This window comes from Anarhichas minor, unplaced genomic scaffold (genome assembly GCF_050575085.1).
Source record: "Anarhichas minor isolate MPS153535 unplaced genomic scaffold, ASM5057508v1 ptg000020l, whole genome shotgun sequence".
Lineage (NCBI taxonomy): Eukaryota > Metazoa > Chordata > Actinopteri > Perciformes > Anarhichadidae > Anarhichas > Anarhichas minor.
The window spans coordinates 387,989-407,925 of NW_027466466.1; the positions used below are offsets into that span (position 1 = coordinate 387,989).

Consider the following 19,937-nt stretch of genomic DNA (forward strand, 5'->3'; position numbering starts at 1 on the left):
AGTAATTTGTCAATTGCACTGTTGTTTATGCAGGTTTTGTCTCATGAAGGTTTAGAGTCAAATGCCACAACATTGATTAACCATAGACTGTATGGATTAAACCGAAGCTTGAACGGAAGTGTTGCCTGAGAAGCCAAACTCGGGGTGAAACAATCAACTGATTTCCTGCGCTAACAACAGTCGCCTCGGCTTTGACAGATAACCTCAAACCACCTTAAACACGCACATTGTATCACGATAACGTTACAAAACTGGGCAAAATGACTTTCGGAAGACACAGAGTTCGTTGATGTAGGTCGTTGTTTGTGTCAGTCGGATAACCCTGCTACTGGTTGCTAAATTATCCTAGCTAGCTCATAAGCTACATCGCTAGCTATCGATCTAGCATCGGCCAGCCATCTAGCAGTGGCTAAATAGATACGCGTACTAACAAGTTGTAGTTGCAGGACCGCTTGTCGGACGACAGAACTGAAAAAGAAGAGAGGGTAAGAGGAATTTTCCACCTGTAATGTATGTAACTGTCACGTACGTTAGCAGCGCAACGTTAAGACCCTGTGTTGGTGCGGGGATGAAAAGCTTATCTGTAAAAATAATGTGAGATAATATCCAGAGTAAATTATATGCCTGTGGTAATAACATCAGCTGATTATAACGACTGGGTTACTGTTTCTGTTCGCATGGTAGCTAAAGAAATACATTAACGGTAGCCTATTGCGAGCGGGCTCTTTGCCTCATGATATTGGGAATGACGTAATGTTTTCGTCCTGTCCCCGATACCAGCATGTAGTTTATACTGCACATAGAAGAGCATTGGCACTCGACGAGTGAGTCTCTAGACAAACCCTATCAGCAGGCCATGGCCTCCTCACACGTAAAATGTACCAGGATTATGACGCGAGGTTAAAGAGAAAGCTAACGGGGATGAGGCGTGGTATGCCATGTGTCAGCATGTAATGAGGAATGCGGGGTTAGAGTCGAACTCTGTTTTTAAAATGGTGGGTTAGGTTCTGGTTAGGTTTAGCAGAGATAACGGATTAGGGTTAGTTTGGGCCAGGTTAAACATCTCAGAAAACGACTGGTATGGAGATAGGGATGAGGTTGGGTTCAGGTCAAGGGAAAGGGAAATGCGTATCGACGGTGAAACACCGGCGTTGTTATTTATGCAGTGATCCTCCGCAAATAACGGTTTAATGAGGTGTGTGTGTGTGTGTGTGTGTGTGTGTGTGTGTGTGTGTGTGTGTGTGTGTGTGTGTGTGTGTGTGTGTGTGTGTGTGTGTGTGTCGATGATAATCTGCATGTTTGTCTGTAGGAATGGTGCAGCCCCAACCTGATGGCCCAATGCAGTGGGAGATGTCAGGAGAAGAGAGTGGCGGGACCCTCAGGGTCCCACCAGAGCTGGCATCCAATGAAGTGGTGACCAGGTTGGTGGGTGACAACCAGCAGCTTAGAGGTAGGATGCATTCCCATAATTAAATAATAATTGAATGATCATTAAAAGAAATAAAGCAATATATTTGCTCCTCTCCAAGTATGGCACATGATCTTACCAGAGGGCTGGTACAGAACATACATGGCAGACATGTTGGAACATGAATTGGTGATTTCAAAGGAAATTATAAGAAATCATTTTTTAGTAAAACAAATTTGAGACATTATACTCGTCATACTTCATACTCTCTTTAAGCCCTGGAAATCATGAAAAACAAAATCAGATCAAATAGCCACACCTAGTTTCTCATCACTATTTGTTCAATCTATGGCCCCATGTATTTGAAAGGTGGGTTGGCATCAGGGCAGCTCTAGACTGGTTCAAATCTTATTTATTTATCAAACAAAAGTTGTTCAGTAGTAGTCTGTGATGTGGCCCCTCTGACCTGTGGTGTACCCCAAAACACAGCTAATAACAAGCACTAATAGACAAGATCATATCCGACCTGTTGTATCTCTCTTCACAGGTGTAATGGCAAATTTCCACTGTGACTTTTTTATTTGTGATATTGTTTATAATTAAAACAATATCTGTTTTATTGTCTGACCACTCAGTGTTTTGGCCCTTTTTGTTGGAGTAAGGTTAATGTCAATGGTTGACCAATGAATGGTCACTGTTGTCCAGATGTCCTTGTGATGAACTCCTCCTACCCCACCACCGGGGCGGCTGTGGCTAAGTGGAGAGCAGGGCCGTCCTTCAATCAGAGGGTCTGCGGTTCAATTCCCGGCTCCGCTAGTCGCATGTCGATGTGTCCTTGAACACATTAACCCCAAACATTTCTCCTGTAGCAATATGAATGTGATAGAATCTGAATTGTATAAAATAAGTGATTATGTGACCAATGAATGGTCACTGTCGTACACAACCAACACTCTGGGTTCCTTCCTCCTTCAGACCGCATTGCATTCTGTATGAACCTTCTCTGCACCAGAGAATAAATACTTAAGACATCTTTTCTTAATTTCAGTGTCATAGGACTCACTCGGTACTGTTAAATCGTTTTTCCCACCACACGTATTAAGTTTTGGAATCATTACCCGTAAGAATTACCTCTGAGACTTGCAGAATCAGTCATCTTCCTTTTTAATTACTTCTGAAAGCACATCTTTTCCAACATTTCTTATCTTTTTATTTCTTTTTTATTATTTTTTCTGATGATATTGTTTTATTATTGGATTTTATTTTTGTATTTTAGTTGCCTCATTGCAGTCTTGAAATGGTTCAACCATTTAAAGCACGTTGCAACTTCTTTTGAAAAGTCCTGTATATATAAAGTTTATTATTACACATTTAACTGACATGGCTCCTCTGTGTCACTCTGTGTGACGTATGAATCTCCTACCTCTCCCTTTGCCTTCATCCTTCTGTCCTCCAGAGGCCTTGCGGCGGAGCAACATAGCCTTACGTCAGCGCTGTGAGGAGATGGAGGGATGGCAGCAGAGGACAAGAGAAGAACGAGGATTTCTCAGCTGTCGTTTCCAGGAGGCCAGGGCCCTGGTGGAGAGGCTGGCCCAGGAGAACCACTCCTTACAGAGCTTGGTGAACGGACCAGCCTCTAACCTCTCCTCTAACCACTGCTGCAGCTCCAGTCAGACTGAAGACCTGCAGGGGCGCCCAGCGAGGAGCAGACCACTGGACGGACCACAGGTGAGCTCGCCAACATTCACACATCTGCTTCGTCATATTCACACATTGTAAGGTGCTTCTACATTTAACAAATTAGTTCCACAATAACATATAATCCCGTGTTGGTATATGTATGTGTATGCGGAGATTAATTCACCACTAAGTTTTATTTCTGTATGTATTTACATTAGCTGTGTGCTCATATTCTATAAAGGAATTAACTGATATTTAATGCTACATTTCATGTGTTGTGTTTCATGTCTTATGTCTTCACACATACACAGCAAAAGTGTTTTTGTTGTTTGGGATTTATGAGATTTATATTGCTGCAATGAGAGAGAGAATGAAAGAGGACGGGGAAAGCAAGGGAGACAGAAATGGTAACTATGTATTTCTTCTTTCTCTTAAACATTTCTTGTGGATATTGGAACCCCTTGTTTCAGACACTAGATCAGCGGGAGAAGAAAAGAGTTGAAGACACGGATCGACACACACAGACCACACCGCCTCGCAGTCTGGTAAGACGTGTGACGCTGTTGGTGTCGTGCTGTGATTGCACTTTTGACGTATATGTTTGTTTTTCATCTAACTGGTTTGTCCGTGTGTCTAGGGCGACGCGAGTGTGCGTAACTCCTTGAGTAGCGCCGTCCCCTCTCCCTCTACCTCACTCTCAGAGGTATGGGGGGAGATCGTGGGCAGGGAAAATGGCCAGGTGAGCCTGCTCACTGCATCCCAACTTTCCCCCAATCAGATCCCTGACACTTACTCTGTGCTGTCCCACCCCTGGTTAAATGCTTCACCCCACCGTATCTTTCATTGCATGAAAAATAACATGGGATGGCCTGTATTGGAACTGTGTTTTACATATATTTCAACATCTCGATTCCCATCCATGTTCTTTCCCTGTATTTTTGAGCAGGAGCACTGGATTGAATGGTAGTTGGTAACCAGAAATTCCTCTGCGTCTCACTTTGTATAGAGCACAGCAGTAACACACAGCTCCAACGCACCAATGTATCCCTATTTAAAATCCATCTCTGTCTCCTTTTGTAAGCTCCGTTGGTGTTCTCTCACATCTTGGTGTAGTTCTACTTTTTGTTTGGTGTCAGTCCTCCGGCCCCGGGTGAACGTGGTCTGTCTCTGTCCAAGTCCGTGCTGTCATCACTTTCTCCCTGCATCCACTAATTCACGGTTCTTTCACTTTTATTTCTCTTGGCAGCCTGTGGAAGGCGCAAACGAGTTCCTCCAGCTGCTGAAGAGCCACAAAGAAAAACTGGAGGAAGGGATGAGGGAGCTGAGGAGGAAGAATGAAGAGCTGGAGAGGGAGAGGGACGAGGGAGAGAAAGAGAAGGAGCGACTGCGGCGCTGCATTGACCAGCTACGGGCCAAACTGGCACAGGTAACACCGTGATGCAAGCACGTAGTTCTACCTCAAGAACCAGTGCAGGGATCTAGTTCTACAGATGAGCAGGACAAACATAATGAGATGAAAGTCTATGTTTAACTGTTGGGTCAAGAAAAGGCCAATGAGGCATTCAAATGATTGTTCAGTGTGGTTGTATGAGGTGCTTCTCCATAGTCATAGTGGTGGAGTTTATAGAAAACAGACAGGAGAACCAGCACGGGAGCAAACCAATGTACTGCTGTGATGTATTTTAGACACCTAAACTAAAAACAAAGGCTGACCTAGAAAGAATGAATCAAGAATATTTCCACTGCTGTACCTTGCTGTCAGACAGCCCTTTCCAACAGGAGCCTAAGTCATGATATCTATTTTTGATCTCTTCAAAGCCAACAGAGTCTCGTGACAAAAACTTCCAGGACACAATAGTTGCTGATCTCCCGCTGCATCAATCGGTTAGTTTGCGTAATTGTGTGACTTTGGTCAATCTGATCTAACCCTTTAAAACACCAAAGTCAGACAATAACACAATCAAACTCACCGATCAAGGCAGCGTAGTCAGCAGCTCCTGTGTCCTGCCAGGTCAAATGTTTTTGTCAGTGGAGTCTGATGAGTTTGAAGAGAGCATAGATGGCTATAACAGCGTCTGGGCTGTCAAACTCACACAAGTTGATTTAGGTTACACATTTAAAGTCTAAATTAATTCAGATTGGGTATTGAACTAAAACAATGGCTATATGCGACGATAGGTCTCTCTCACTCTGGTGGATGGCACACTGTCGGCATACTTGTACTCATAGGACAGGCCAGAGCCAAAGAGAAAGTTCTGAACTGGTGAATATGACATGGTCTCTGAAATCACACTTGCAAGTGCGACTTAAAAACAAGTGGTTCATGCACAAGGCCTTTTGTATGTTCAATTATGATACGAATAATTGTTTTTTTTTTATACAGCGCTTTTCAAAACAAAGCAACAAAGTACTTTATATGGTTGAATCAGGCTTAAAACAGTTCAGGACTGGAATGAGGCACAATCAGATAAACCAAGATGTCTCTATGTACAATAGAGATGCAATGGACACAACGATCTGCTGCCTTATCGCTGATCTCATAGACTCATAGACTGTATGAATGTTTTTACAGGCCAACAGCGCTACCGAGGAGGTTGTTCAGCATCGCTCTGAGGCACAGCACTCCTCTGACTGGTATGACGCAGTTTCCTCCGGCTACAAAATACCTCAGTGCATTGTTTGAAACTAATGGCACTAAATGGACTTTGTGTTTAACTAGTGGTCATTAACAGCTTTTGGACTGAGTGCTGTTTAATTAACCATAACTATACTGTATACCTGCAGACAAGAGTGAATGGCAGAAGGACACTAACATGCTCTTTTTATTTCTGCACTTCTTCCTCCTAATAAATTTGCGACGTCTTCCTCCTCCTCCCTCTCTCTCTGTTCCCTCCTCCAGCTCTAGCCTGGCTAAACTCACAGAGCAGCTTCAGGCCACACAGGGCAGGTGAGCCCACAGCTCTGTGTGGCTTTCTTTTTCTCACCGTGTGCATGCCTTGTTGCTACAGTTCTGTCTCTTCGCCGCTGTGTGGCTGTTACTTGTGCCACCTGCCTGTCTCTTATTGTCATGCTCAGTTTGTTTCCTGTATGTCTATTTTTTTTGTCAGTTGTTGACTTCCAAATAAGGCATGCTTTACATTTTCTGTTTCTGTCATGTTGTTGTATTATATATATATATATATATATACCATTACAATGTATTATTCATTCAGTGATCAAGGCATTTTAATTTCCTTCAAACTTGCAGGTCTTTACATTAGAGCGTTTGTTACTTACTTTTTTAACATCATACTGGCAAACCCAATTGGAGAGAAAATAGTTTCACAAATATTGCTGAGTGGGATGATTTGAGTGCAGTATTTATACAATTATTTTCTTTAAATATAATGAGAGGCCTGTATTTGTGGTCTACATTGTATTAACCCTCACTAGGGACATGTTTGGCTTGATTCTTATAGAAGTATTTTAGTTGTGTTTATGCATATATGTTGGGAAGGGTGTGAGGTTTTTTCTTCAGATTCTGTAAGTTCAGTTCAACCTCAGCTCCTACAAAAAGTATAATAAACTGTAGCAAGATACACTCACTCAGACCCTTGGGGACAGAAATGTTCCCATGGAAACCCATTAAAACCACAATGGTTGGTCCCATGACCGTTGCAGAATAAAATCATGCATTCTATTACATCAGGCTTTCAGTCTACAGCCCTGGCTTCAAAATGGTATTTTTAACTATTTTCCACGGGACTGAATCATGTTCTCATGTTTGTCCTCTGGGGCAAACGGATGCTATTTTCCTGGTTTCCACGAGGGGCTTTGCTGCTGTAATATGGAGCACTGCAGTCTTTGATTGAGTCTTTGTTGCTAATCAGTGACATATTCCTGACTGTGAAAAAAGAAATGGTATACAGAAAATAATTCAAGTTTTGTGTTTTCATTTTCATGAAAAACCACAGTGGCAAGAAACTGGCTGTTAAATGGTGAAAATTCTGAAAATCAATTAATATTTGGTAGTTATGATCAGGACTGATGCTGGTTAAAAAAATGAAGTTATTTTTTTTATTTTTTTTTATGTGACACTACAGCAGAAATACAAATGCATCCAAATCCGCGTTAATGCTAATACTTGACATATTTTGCGGCTGTTTTTTTGAAGCAGACATTTTCGTCACATCAGAGCAATTTATTTAAAGTGAGGCACAAGGGTTAAAATTACAATTCCGATACAAAAATGATCATGTGTTCGCCCTACCTTATCATAGTGATACATATTTGTGTATATATATATTGGTATTTACCCCAGTTTAGTCATGATCTGTTGTGTCCGTAGGTATCGTGACTTGGAGGAGAAGCTTGATTACCTGCAGAAGAGCTCAGCTCAGCGGGACAGAACTGAAGCTCTGCTCAAACAGAAGGACAAGGACTGTGCCCAGGTATGAACTGTAAACTGCTTTGGTTTTTACTCCTCAATCCAAGATGTTTAAATCGTCAACTACTAGATGATGGAGCTGTAGCAAGCAGCCTTAAAATATCAACTGCTACCCCGATAACTTAAAGCTTTCCATATTTTTACAGCTGGCCAAGGACTGCGAGGCTCTGAAAGCTCAAGCAACTTCCCTCTTAGGAGAGCTGAACGAGAGACAGAGCTGCCTGGAGAAAAGCGAGCATGAACGCAAAGTGTTGGAAGAAAAGTAAGCTGTCATGACGGCATAAGTGAATACATAAGGCTTCTCTGTGTTCACCTATAGGTGTGCATGTGTGCTGACGTTTTTTCCTCTCTATCTGTGTTAGGCTGTGCAGTAAGATGAAGGCCCTGCAGGTGGCAGAGCGGGAGCTGGAGCAGCAGAGGAAGCAGCATCATGTGGCCATGGACAAGCTGCTGCTGCAGACCCAGAGCCTGGAGCAGGCCCTGAAGACCGAGAGACACGTCGTCACAGAGGAGAAGTGGGTCCAACACACAAATCATTCACATCATTATTATTTTCAGGCCTTCAGGGTGTCTGTAACAATGCAACACAGTTGTCATGCTCAATTTTCCTTCTAAAAATGTGATGTTGAATGCTTCAATGTGGTAATTAATACTTCCTGATTTAGTTCAAAATTCTTCAATACTGTTAGCAGCACATCGGATATTTGATAACAATACTGTATGGAAAAATGTTGCATCCTTTTTTTTTTTTCAGGAAAAAACTGACCCAGTTGCAACATGCCTACACATGTCTCTTTAGAGACTATGATTCTAAACTGAAGAGTGAGGTAAAAACACATCCAAACATCTATTTACTCAAATTACTTTTGCTATTTAGATTCTGGATTCATGTGGTAACATCTGTCTGTGTTTGTCTTCCAGGGAGGAGATCTGTGCAGCCGACTAGAGGAGGCGGAGCAAGCGCTGGCCCTGAAGCAGGACCTGATTGATAAACTGAAGGAGGAGGTGGAGCAACAGAAAGGCTCCCTGGAGACTGTTCCGGTCCTCACTGCACAGGTACAGTCACACAGCTGTGGAGCACAACTGCACACAAATCTCTTTCTTCATGGAGACTGTGTAGTTTGTTCATTTTTATCAAGCAAAGTACCGCCTCAGTGTTCACTTTAGTAAATACCAATGAGCGCATCACTGTTTGTAACTGTGTGCAGTCACACAGGGCACTGCTACTGACTTCTTCCATCTATAGTCATTTGGGTCTTTAGTTGGTTTATACGACTATATTCAACTGTAAACAACCTGACAACGTGACAACCTCTGCTAGAGGGTTGTCACACAGTGTTTTTTGGTGGTAACAGTAAATGCAGTATAATACTATGTTGTGTGAATAGGGCAAACATTAAACTAATAGATTTCACCATAGCACTTACACATGTGACTACTGACACTAAGACATACTTTTTTTGGTATTATTAGTTTTCTGGATATGTAGGTGTGAATATGTAAATGAGGCATTGTCTTATTAAAATCTGTGCTCATATGCATAAATGTCCAGAACATAAATGTGAACATTGGATAAAGCCAGGTTCAAAATTCTTGTTTCATTTTGTTGACATATTAGAGTCATAGGTTTTTGCAGAGGGAATTTTGGATTTTCTTTCTTTATCCTTTTTCTCCGTGTTTTTAGTGTGAATCGTGTATAAATCAGGCTATGGATGATATATGAACAAACCCCTCTGTAAACAACTTCAGAATATAGAGAGGAAGGGAACTATAAAGTTTGTGAATGTACGCTACTGAAGTGGAGATTTCTGGCTCAGTCTGAGAAAAAACTAATTTTAAAGATTTGTTTAGACACAAAAACATTGTGAAAATAGGGCCCAGTTTAAAAATACCAACGTTAGCCTTTAAGCTAAGTAAACACTTGACTGGAAATCATACTGAGCATAATGGCAGTTCATTTAGCCTGTCCTATGAGTTACTTGTCAGGTGCTAATCAGCCTGAATAAGCCGCGCCCACATTTTAACATGCTTATATAGCACAAGTACATTGAACTGAAACTAAATAGCGGCGTCTCCCTCCCTCTCTCACTGTCTTTGTGTTCCTGCAGGCTGAGATCTACAAAGCAGACTTCCTAGCAGAGCGAGAAGCCAGAGAGAAGCTGAACCAGAAGAAGGAGGAGCTGCAGGATCAGCTGACTCAGGCCGTGTCTGAGATTGACAGGCTCAAACAGGATGCCACATCACGGTAAAAACAACAAAAACAAAGTTATCTGCGAGAGGGGGGGAGAGCACAATGCAGCTCCTTTTGCATTATGATAATTATTTGTGTCCTGAATGTGGGCGTGTGGACGTTTATGCACCAGACATACAGTTGATAGCTCAGTCTTTCTTGCTGTCATTTCTGATCCAGGGTTACATAGTCATTGTGTGCTGAATTCCTCCCCTGCCTTCTAATCAGCATTTCGATGTGACTTTAGCTTTACTGCAGCTGTGTTTGAAGGCAGGGCTGTTGGCACATCATCCAGAATGACCCTTCATATCTGAAGTCGGAGCTAAAGCTACAACTTTGCTCTGTGTATGAAGAAATATTGATATTTCTGGACATTCTTTAAATTGTGATTACACATGACAGTTGTATTGGTCCACCTCTGTTTCAGTGCACGTATGGAGCAAATGAAGCTGAGGCACGTGGAAGACTTCCCAACGCGGGCCCCACACATTCCCCCTCCACAAGGTACATTACTGTTATCTATGCGCATGTTATTTTGAATGTATTGGTTGTAAAGTCTTTCATGCATGCATTGAAATGTCAGAGAAGCCTGTGTGGCCCCAGGTTAGAGCCACTGTACTAAAGCACAGTATTTAAGTACATGTACGGTTACTTCTCACCACTGAGTATTGTCTACTAGCTGTTGTGCAGCTTACCAATGAAACTCCTGCCTATTCAAGAAAATGGCTATTTCTGGTCGACTGAAAACAAAAAAAGGGAAATGGAACTTTTTAATGGATTTATCAAGGTGTTTATTCCTGGTAAGAAGTTGTTTTAACATAATTTCTTTCCCCGGTGCAGCTTTCAACACGGTGCCCCCTGCCCCCTCGTTCCGAAATCAGGGGTTGATACCAGTCGGTGATCAAGGGGCAGCCGGAGCTGAGGAGCTGCCAGATTTATGTTGTCCTAAGTGCCACTACCAGGCTCCAGATATGGACACGCTGCAGATACATGTCATGGACTGTATACAGTAACATGAGCATAGTTCAGCACGCCATGACGCCAACACACACATAGATATATACAGTATATATATACATACAGTATATTGACGGTCCTTGTGTCTACTCTCGGCACATCCTGGAAAAACATGTTGGTAGTTGCACCTTACTCCCTCTGCCATGTAAAGAAACAAACCTGAATACATACTGTGGATCTTACCATTTTAAAAATGACCAGCATCAATCAGATGAAAGAAAGAAAAGAATGACAGCCAGATAATCAGCATGGTATGTTCCCAGAGGTGCTCCGTGGATTCCAAATCTGCTGTAGCTTTTCCATTTCTGCAACCCGTCCTTTTCTCGTCATTCTTATTTCTCTTAATCACCCCCCCATGCCTAGCCTCTTAGATGGCACACTGATGCACATGTTCATCAGTGTATGTTTATGATCCCTGATATATCGTCCCTCCTCAACCGAGGAGGTAACTACATACTGTGCAATACGTGTGTTTGACTGCATCATCCGTGTTATACACATTAATAATCATTGGGCATGAGGTGAAACAAGTGACAATTCAGAGGGGTACTTTTCCCTCCAAAGGAGAAAACACATGACAATGTGAATAACCTAGTGAGCTTTAAATAATATAGAATATTCAAATATGTTCTGGTCATACATGTTGCTTTCTACATTGCCTCAAAACCTGTATTATGTATTAGAGATGGATTTACTCTTATTGAAAAAAAGTAGCCTTTCTCTGTGTTCTGTGCCTGTGTAGACCACTGCTTTATCTCTGATGCTAGACCTGACCTTTAACACAACATGGCTCTGTGTGTGCCCCTTATTCTGTCTTCTCTCTACCTGTGGCACCTAGCTATGTATCTATCCCAAGGTAAGCACATTGAGGGTCTTTTAAACTGTGTGTGAATATTGTCAGTAATTATAGATCATTTGGGGCAAAGAATCTCGTTTCAAAACTGTTGGAAGATTTACGAAATAAAATAATGAGAAATCAGTTCTTCAGTCATTGAGTGTGTTTTGTCGTGCACCCATTGTCCATCCTTCCATGCCCTTGTATCCAAGAAGAGGAGAGACAACGTCCTGCTTTAGTCCAGGTTCTCGCGAGCGTCATAGGATCAAATTTGTCCAAACGGGGTCCGTTTAGGTTCACAAAAAGACGTGAGGACAGGCTCGCTTTGAGTAACCTATTGCGTCTCTGGCTGGCTGTGTCAATTAACGTAACTGCATTAAACCGTCCCTCACACTCACAATTCATATACGCATGTGAATACATGTTTTGCAGTTTGAATAATGAAAACTGCTGGGCGTTAGTACGCGAAGATACATTTTAGGAACAACTGCAAGTTAAAAATAGTCTTATTATTTTAGAGACCCCCCCCCCCCCCAACATTTTGCAATTGAGGCTTTCACGGGGTTGGACCCCTCAGGACCCCCTGTGATTTACGACGATTCGGTGAAAATCACAATTGTTCTTTTAGTTTCTGTTAACTTCATCTCAACGGCAATTGTTTTACATAGTTTTAAAGTTCATATCTCGTAACAGACAACATCATATAAATTGCAGTGATATAACTTACTGTGTGCGAGGGCAGGTCAGATGTGACGTTTACAACCGTACTGTGCTGCGTCAAGTTGAACAGCGAGACACAAAAAGAGACCGGAAATAGTAAATTCCGCCTTCAAAGTAAGACGTATACGCCTGTATCTCATCACGACTGTGCTGTCGCTATGACTTTAATTTGCGTTTTTCCTAATGTAGTAATTCAACTCCAAATTCAAAGGCATTTGGTGTAAGTGTGCAGTCTATCCACGAATAAATTAATCCATGAATCTTGCATAGATATGCACTGTATCGATTTACACAGCGAAGGTTCTGACAGGAAGTTGCATTGGTCCGGTTTGAATTTACACTAGTCTCTTGTTTCAACCAGCGCTCGCCGGACACACGCTCCATTCATCCTTGAGTCTTTATCTGCCGGTGTACGCGACTGGCGTTGTGTGTTTGAAGTGGTCTTTAGCCAGGCATGTCAGGCTCAACTTCCCCGCCTCCCTCGGCAGAGGCTGTGGGAGCCGAGGGGTGTTTTCCCCCCGGATACAAACCTTTCAAACCCGAGGAACACGGCCTGGAGCGCGGGTTCCGTCTCACAGCGTTTTCGGACTTGAAAGGATGAGGCTGCAAGGTCCCGCAGGAGGCTCTGCTCAAACTCCTGGCGGGACTGGAGGCGGACCGGGCCGACGGGACAGGGAAGGCCGGAGACCAAGCATCAGAGTTCGGCCAACAATTGTCCGGCCCTCGACTCGGTAAGAAACACAGTCGGAATTAGCAGAGCTAGCTCCCATGTCAGAAACCCTGGTGGTTAATGTCAGTAATCTAGCGTAACTGTTGCTAACAATGTTAGCTTGTGTTAAGTCATATGGCAGCTCATATGACAGATGGGCAGCTATGGGTGAATAAAGACTATTTGTTTAAGTCCTAAGCTATTAAATGTGTTAACATATAAACTAATTACAGTGTTAAGTTATTAATGAGCATAAAATATGCAATAGATCACGTTAGTAACCGAGCTAACTAGCTAAGAGGACACAAGTTCCGCGAGTTGTCAAGTTACCATAGGTATGATTCAGCAGAAATATTTCGATGCGTTGAGTGCAAAGTTCACGCTTTTGGTCAAACATTTCCACTAGTAAAAGAGTTTCACAATATTGAGTGGAAGTGCTGTTTAGTTTACTGCTTTTAGAGGCGTAGCAATAGTATGACAGCTTTGTATGTAGCTAACTACTGAGTGACCACAAACACAAACTCCAGCATTGAAACGCAATTTCATATAACCGTCATTCAAAAAATACCTTTAGTAAACAACACCGCCACTAGTACACATACAAACTAATAACGCAGTATTCTCACTCTCAACAAAATAAAATACACCAACTAATAATACTAATGAGTTCGTAATTATTGCAAGGCTGTTGTATTTCATTGCAAAACATTGTTTCAGGTGTAGGGATGGACTGCTGTGTGATTCCTCTGCGGCATGGCGGGCTCTCCCTGGTCCAGACCACAGACTTCTTCTACCCTCTGGTGGAGGATCCCTACATGATGGTGTGTTTTCCTTTGTGATGCACTCTCATACGTGGGTTTTTATTGCCTTTTTCCCCCTTGCCCTAAAAGAACTGCACTCTTAAGCAATATGTACAATATGTAATATCTGTTCAATATGTACAGTATAGCAACAGTAATCGGCTGCACAATGTGCACCTGATTTGTGCGTAAGTCATCTGCACTTTGAGCTTGCTTTACATAAGCAATATGGATTTTAATGTTTTCACGCCGCTGCATGTTGGAAAACTGTGGCCGAAGGCACGATGTTCTCGGGTTGTCTTTACATCCCGCTCTCGTGAACGCAATATCTCAGCAACACCTGGAAGGAATATTTTCTAATTTAGCACTGCTGGACTCAAGGATGAACTGATTAGAGTTTTGAGGTTAAAGGTCATGTTCACTGTGATCTCAAGTCCCTCCCCCTTCATATCTTATCAACACCTTGCCTGTTTTGACTAGTTTTCTGCTCTGTCACATTCTCTGTCTGTCTGTCTCAGGGCAGGATAGCGTGCGCTAATGTCCTCAGTGATCTCTACGCCATGGGCATCACGGAGTGTGACAACATGCTGATGCTACTGAGTGTCAGCCAGAAGATGAACGACAAGGTAGCATTATGTGTGTTCCTGGGGACACTTTGCTTTTATTCATCGATGTTGCGTCTCCTCTACTAATCTAGTTGGGACACGCGTTACAATGAGTGCATTATATGTTTGGAAGTGAATTTTGACTTGTGGATTTTACACATGTATATGTGGATTTCTTCGAGGTGAAGTAGGGTGTTCTATCATGATTCACGGCTGTCTGTGTGTGCATGTATGGCACAGGACCGTGAGCGGGTGATGCCGCTGATGATTCAAGGGTTCCGTGATGCAGCAGAGGAGGGGGGGACTTCTGTGACAGGTGGCCAGACTGTGATCAACCCCTGGATCATCGTGGGAGGAGTCGCATCCGTCGTCTGCCAGCCGAATGAGTTCATCATGTGAGTCCGTTAAACAGTCACTGTGTCTCTGCATCTTTGGTAACTTGTAACAATGAAAGGCTCTCATTCTTTGATATCTCGTGTTATTTAGTGATGAGGCATTTAAAATCCCCTTTTTCGTGTACACACACCTTGTCTCATGTAAGTTGAACTTCAGTTAGAGATGTCTTAGGTTTCCCAGAATGCATTTCATCAGCCAGAAGGGGTTGTATAGAAATAATGAAAGCCTGCTTTGTTGGTACTATTCTGTGTTGATGACAGCTGCCACAGCCTCAACACTAACTCAACATGTCCCTCTGATCTATAGACCTTTGTCCACAGTGGACATTTAGTCAAGTTTATTTATTTAGACCCATTTACAGTTTGTAAACAACGTAGGTAAGTGTGTGCACGCAGTCTGCAACAGAAGTTCAGCAAAGTGCAATAGCTTGTCAAACTATGGAAGGACGTTAACCACCACAGACGGCCCCGCTTGCCGTGTATTATTCCTGCAGTGGATGACCTAATCAAATTATACTTGGCAAAAAGGAAATTCTCGTGAATTTTGCCCAGAATCAACAAATGATCAGAAGCAAACATTACTGAATAAGGCCAACATACTATTTTAGCTTTTTTGTTGTTGTAAATGTACCACTTTACTCTCAGGGCATAGCCAAGTGTATTCAGAAACAACATGCATACTGATCAAGGAAGGCATTAACTGGCCCATTGAAGGACTCCACCTCTTTATTAATCAGGGCTTTTAGTTATGTAATATGCTCCATCTTGTTTCTCAGGCCGGATGGTGCTGTTCCAGGGGACGTCCTGGTTCTAACCAAACCTCTGGGGACGCAGGTGGCTGTGAATGCTCACCAGTGGCTCGATCAGGTCAGCCATGGCAACCGCTCACATGAACAGTATCGTGTGTTATATCGTTTCTACCTTTAGTCGTGTTGTCATTATATTGACCAGTTTCTGTGCTCTCACTCCTCACACTCCTGTCTCTGTTTTTACAGACTGAAAAGTGGAACAAGATCAAGCTAGTCGTCACAAAAGAGGAAGTCAAAGAGGCTTATCAGGAAGCCATGTTCTCCATGGCAACGCTCAACCGCACAGGTACACTGTGCTCTGTTGCTCTGCAGTTATCACTGGTCACAGATATGTACCGACTCTTTCAATTACAAGTGAATTACTTATCTGAGTTTACTCTCAGCCTCATGGTCTTTACTTTAGTTGTGAGTAGGGTTGGACCTGTGTAAACATTTTCAAAGCAGTTATTAAGCCGAACACTGGACCGGACCGGTGTACCAAATTCTACCACTAAGTGTCGCACTTGGCAGCTGCTCCTAAGTAAACCATAATGAGACTGAAGCCCGATTACAATCCAGCCTGACCCGCCACATGGTTTGTTCCAAAGAAACATCTGAGAAACCGTCATTGGAAACTGAACTTTCAAAAAAAAAAAAAAAAAACGTGGAAAGTGAACCATCTGTCAATCAAACTCTTACAGAGCGAGAAAAAAAACTTCTGATGCTATTGCAGCAGCTAGTAGGAACAGTCTCATCTCTGTGCTGTCTCACACGTGGTCAGTAAGGGCAGCTGGCTGGCAGCATGATGGAGGGTTTTATAACCCACCTCCACTCCTCACTAATTGGTAAGATCAGTCCACCTGGTGGCGGTCATGCACCACTAAGCTACTTTGCCAAGAATCAATAAACACAAATAAGTTGACTGAACATGCATTGGCCTATTTGGTTTCGTCCAGTTGAAGTCTTTCTGTGACTTTTTGTTGTGATCCAAGTTTCTGAAGTGAATTCATGTCTCCAGCGGCAGGCCTAATGCACAAGTTCCAGGCTCACGCTGCAACAGACGTGACAGGTTTTGGGTTGTTGGGACACGCAAACAACCTGGCAGCACAGCAACGGAACGAGGTGGCCTTCGTGATCCACAACCTACCAATCTTAGCCAAGATGGCTGCCATCAGTAAAGCCTGTGGAAACCTGTTCAACCTAATTCAGGGCACCTCAGCTGAGACTTCTGGTATGAAAACTGAGATCAACTGTTGTCTGTATTTCTATATAAAGTAGACCATATATTATTCAAACAAGTGTTGACCTGAAATCCATCCCCTCTCCTCCCCTGCAGGCGGGCTGCTGGTGTGTCTACCCAGAGAGCAGGCGGCCAAGTTTTGCTCGGAGATGAAGAGCCAGAGCTCAGCAGCTGGAGGTCAGGGGGCGGCGGGTGGAGCGTGGATAATCGGGATCGTAGAGAAAGGCGACCGCCGCGCTCGCATTATTGACAAGCCCCGCATTATCGAGGTTCCACCACGAGGAAGCCAGGCAGCCAATCAGGATAACAACTCCACCAGCCCCGCTCCCAGCCCCAATCTGTCATAGTGTGTGTGTGTGTGTGTGTGTGTGTGTGTGTGTGTGTGTGTGTGTGTGTGTGTGTGTGTGTGTGTGTGTGTGTGTGTGTGTGTGTGTGTGTGTGTGTGTGTGTGTGTGTGTGTGTGTGTGTGTGTGTGTCCGTCAGTCATTCTCATCCCGTCAAAATGCTGAAAGCACAGACCAAAATCACTGTCATCTTTTCCAGCGGCAGAGGGAATGGACAGCATACACTATTATTTATCCATCTTAGGAAAGAGCTGGGCCTACCTCTCCCCATTTTGGAATCAAATGTAAATTGAGGGTAGTGTGCTGGGCTTCCCCACCCGTTTTATTTAGATCGGCATTTATTAGACCTGCTTTTCCTTCTTCCCCTTCCATAATCCATATAGACAACTACATTATGTAACTCATCTTAAATGACTTCCAATTCTAAAGAGTAAACATTCCAAATCATTCTTGCCAGTCAATAATGAAAATTGTGTGTAAATGTGTGTATGTTTGAGTATTTTATCATTTGGCTGGGGTGCTTTGCTGTGGAGAAGTGGAACAGAGGCGTTTCTTCTTTTATTTTTTTGAAGTGGATGATGTTAATGTTCATTCATGTTGGTGAATGTATCATGTGGAAAATAAATGGCTTATTGGTCCTGGCACCTGGCTCTGCCCACATGGCTCAGAGGAAGGCTTGAGCAGCTTCCTTTGAACCAGCTGGGTGATGTTCAGAATGCTTGTCTGTGTCAGCTGATTGGCTGTCCAGCACCAAGTCCCACCCGTCCTTTTTATGAAGCTCTGCCTTTAAACCCTAGCCAACGGGGCAGGTGGAGTGGATGTTTGCCTTTGGATTGGGGTGGGACTCAGGCTGCTGGAGGTCTAAAGCTGTCTGTGTTAGTAGATTTCCTGTTTTTCACAATCAATAAAAAAAACATCATCAACTCACACTGAAATACTGTTTGGATGTTATGTGAGCAAAGTGTGGACAAATGTAAAGTTTATGTTTGGGCCTGGCTAAAGAGTTTTCTCAAAAAATACATTGACCACTTCCATCGTCACCCAGGCAAAACTGTCTCACAGCAGGAGGAGCACCCGTGTGACGTACAACATCGATGCTTCTCATAAGACCTGCCGGTGAGGGAGCGGGAACACCTTAGTTGAATGGTGCGATCAGTGATCTTATTGATTACATTTGTGCCCCTGTGTTTTCCATGGAAAGTAAAAAAAGTTCTATCTTCCTGCATGGAGTTCACATGAAGCTTGATAGCTGCCCAGACTAACTGGAGGGAAGAAACAGCTGAATTTACAAATGTTTGAAAATGAAAATCTTATCAGTTCAGTTAACACTGCACCCCATCATTGTTAGCAGCAGTCATCCTGCCTTCAGCATATTGAGAACCCTGGACATGGAGATGAGCTGTATATCACCATCTCGGAATACATTGAAATGTGTGAATCACTGGACTCCTTTAAGATCAACCAGAACTGAAAAGGCTGAAGCCTCCAGATAACTTTAATAAACCTGGGCCCCAGCAGAACTACTCTGACCCAAGTAAAAGCATGCAGCAATACAACAAGGCAAATATTCAATTAAAAGTCAACTTCAAGCAAATCTTACTAAAAGTACAGCAAAATGTACTCAAAGTATCAAAAGGATTATCACTGGTGATGCATAGATATGCACACAATAAAGACACCTTTAAATATTGTAGGTCGTTGTGGTTGGGATCATTTTCACTACTTTACATAGTGTTGGGCAAGGCTTGATTACCAACAAGAAAAAGGGCCCATATACCTCGGGGCCCCAGACCTCCAGGGGCCCAAAAGCCCCAGGTACACTGAGTCAGGTGGTTTGGGCCCCGTGGTCGGTTAATGAAGAACAAGTACTTTATTCAACCCTGCTGGTAGGCAGTTTAATCTATAAAATTGAATCATAGTTTGTGAACTGATCTCATGTTTTAATACTAACATGTTGCTAGTCAATATAGACATTGACACTGTGCTGATGCTATGCGCTGCCTCATCAGTAGGTGTCCCTGTGAAACTGTAGGACAAGACTGCAGTAAGTCAAACAAAATTTAAATACTTAAATTTAAATATTAAAATATATTTCTTGTCTTCCATCACTGCAGAGCCCCTGCTGGAAAATACAATTGTAAGGGATCTATAACATCTTTCCAAATGTCCTCACATCTCCCAACAGCTTAAGTGTCGATTTTTGGTTTCCACAGGTCTGTGGCATAAACAGTTATTTTCTGTTGTATTGTGGCGTGAAAGTGGCCGGTATGATAAAGTGCTACAGGCCTGCAGGGAAAGGGAGCAAACACAAAAATGAAGTTTGGGCTGGACAGGACATGCAGCAGTAAGAGATTTGGAAGAACACGAGAAGGTGTTTTATCCAACTGTGTTATGGCCTTTAATCCCTGTTTAATCACTTCTAGAAACTCTGGTAGTGGATCAGAAATCAAAATAAGGCAAGAAATAAAAGTGAGTGAGTCTGGTAAGTGAGGGATTTAAATATCGACCTTGTGCAGGATCGAAGGATCCAATAACAGTAAACACTGGCACTATCTTGAGAGTGGAAAAAACTCTCTAACAGCTGTTAAAAAAGAAAACAAGAGATAAGAGGAAGACTTACATTCCATTCAAAATGGAGTTTGTATTGTGAGAAATCATCATCTTCATCATCATCATCAAGGTCCCGCCTCCCAGAAATGGACCCGGCAGATCCCAAAGGATGAATTAGGCAAATTTAGAA

At 42.9% G+C, this 19,937-nt stretch overlaps 2 protein-coding genes across 2 annotated transcripts; both read left to right on the top strand.

Annotated features, from left to right (window-relative positions):
- Positions 1-147: 147 nt before the first annotated feature.
- On the top strand, positions 148-11,740 carry ikbkg (inhibitor of nuclear factor kappa B kinase regulatory subunit gamma). The gene is made up of 15 exons (XM_076095354.1): positions 148-485; positions 1,310-1,450; positions 2,865-3,136; positions 3,559-3,633; positions 3,726-3,827; positions 4,335-4,514; positions 5,661-5,722; positions 7,416-7,518; positions 7,661-7,776; positions 7,877-8,029; positions 8,269-8,341; positions 8,436-8,570; positions 9,623-9,759; positions 10,172-10,248; positions 10,585-11,740. Exons 2-15 carry the CDS (start codon positions 1,312-1,314, stop codon positions 10,755-10,757), a joined length of 1,797 nt encoding a protein of 598 aa, XP_075951469.1. The 5' UTR covers positions 148-485; positions 1,310-1,311; the 3' UTR covers positions 10,758-11,740.
- A 947-nt stretch (positions 11,741-12,687) lies between these two features.
- sephs3 (selenophosphate synthetase 3) lies at positions 12,688-18,124 on the top strand. Its single transcript, XM_076095355.1, has 8 exons — positions 12,688-13,047; positions 13,743-13,846; positions 14,344-14,451; positions 14,671-14,825; positions 15,602-15,692; positions 15,821-15,920; positions 16,632-16,844; positions 16,950-18,124. The coding sequence occupies exons 1-8, from the start codon at positions 12,771-12,773 to the stop codon at positions 17,198-17,200; spliced, it is 1,299 nt and encodes a 432-aa protein (XP_075951470.1). The 5' UTR covers positions 12,688-12,770; the 3' UTR covers positions 17,201-18,124.
- The last annotated feature ends 1,813 nt before the right edge of the window (positions 18,125-19,937 follow it).

Coding starts and splice junctions, on each gene's coding strand:
- ikbkg (XM_076095354.1), top strand. CDS start 1,312: ATGGTGCAGCCCCAACCTGATGGCCCAATGCAGTGGGAGATGTCAGGA. Junction 3,634..3,725: donor CCACACCGCCTCGCAGTCTG/GTAAGACGTGTG, acceptor CCGTGTGTCTAG/GGCGACGCGAGTGTGCGTAA. Junction 5,723..7,415: donor GCACAGCACTCCTCTGACTG/GTATGACGCAGT, acceptor TTGTGTCCGTAG/GTATCGTGACTTGGAGGAGA.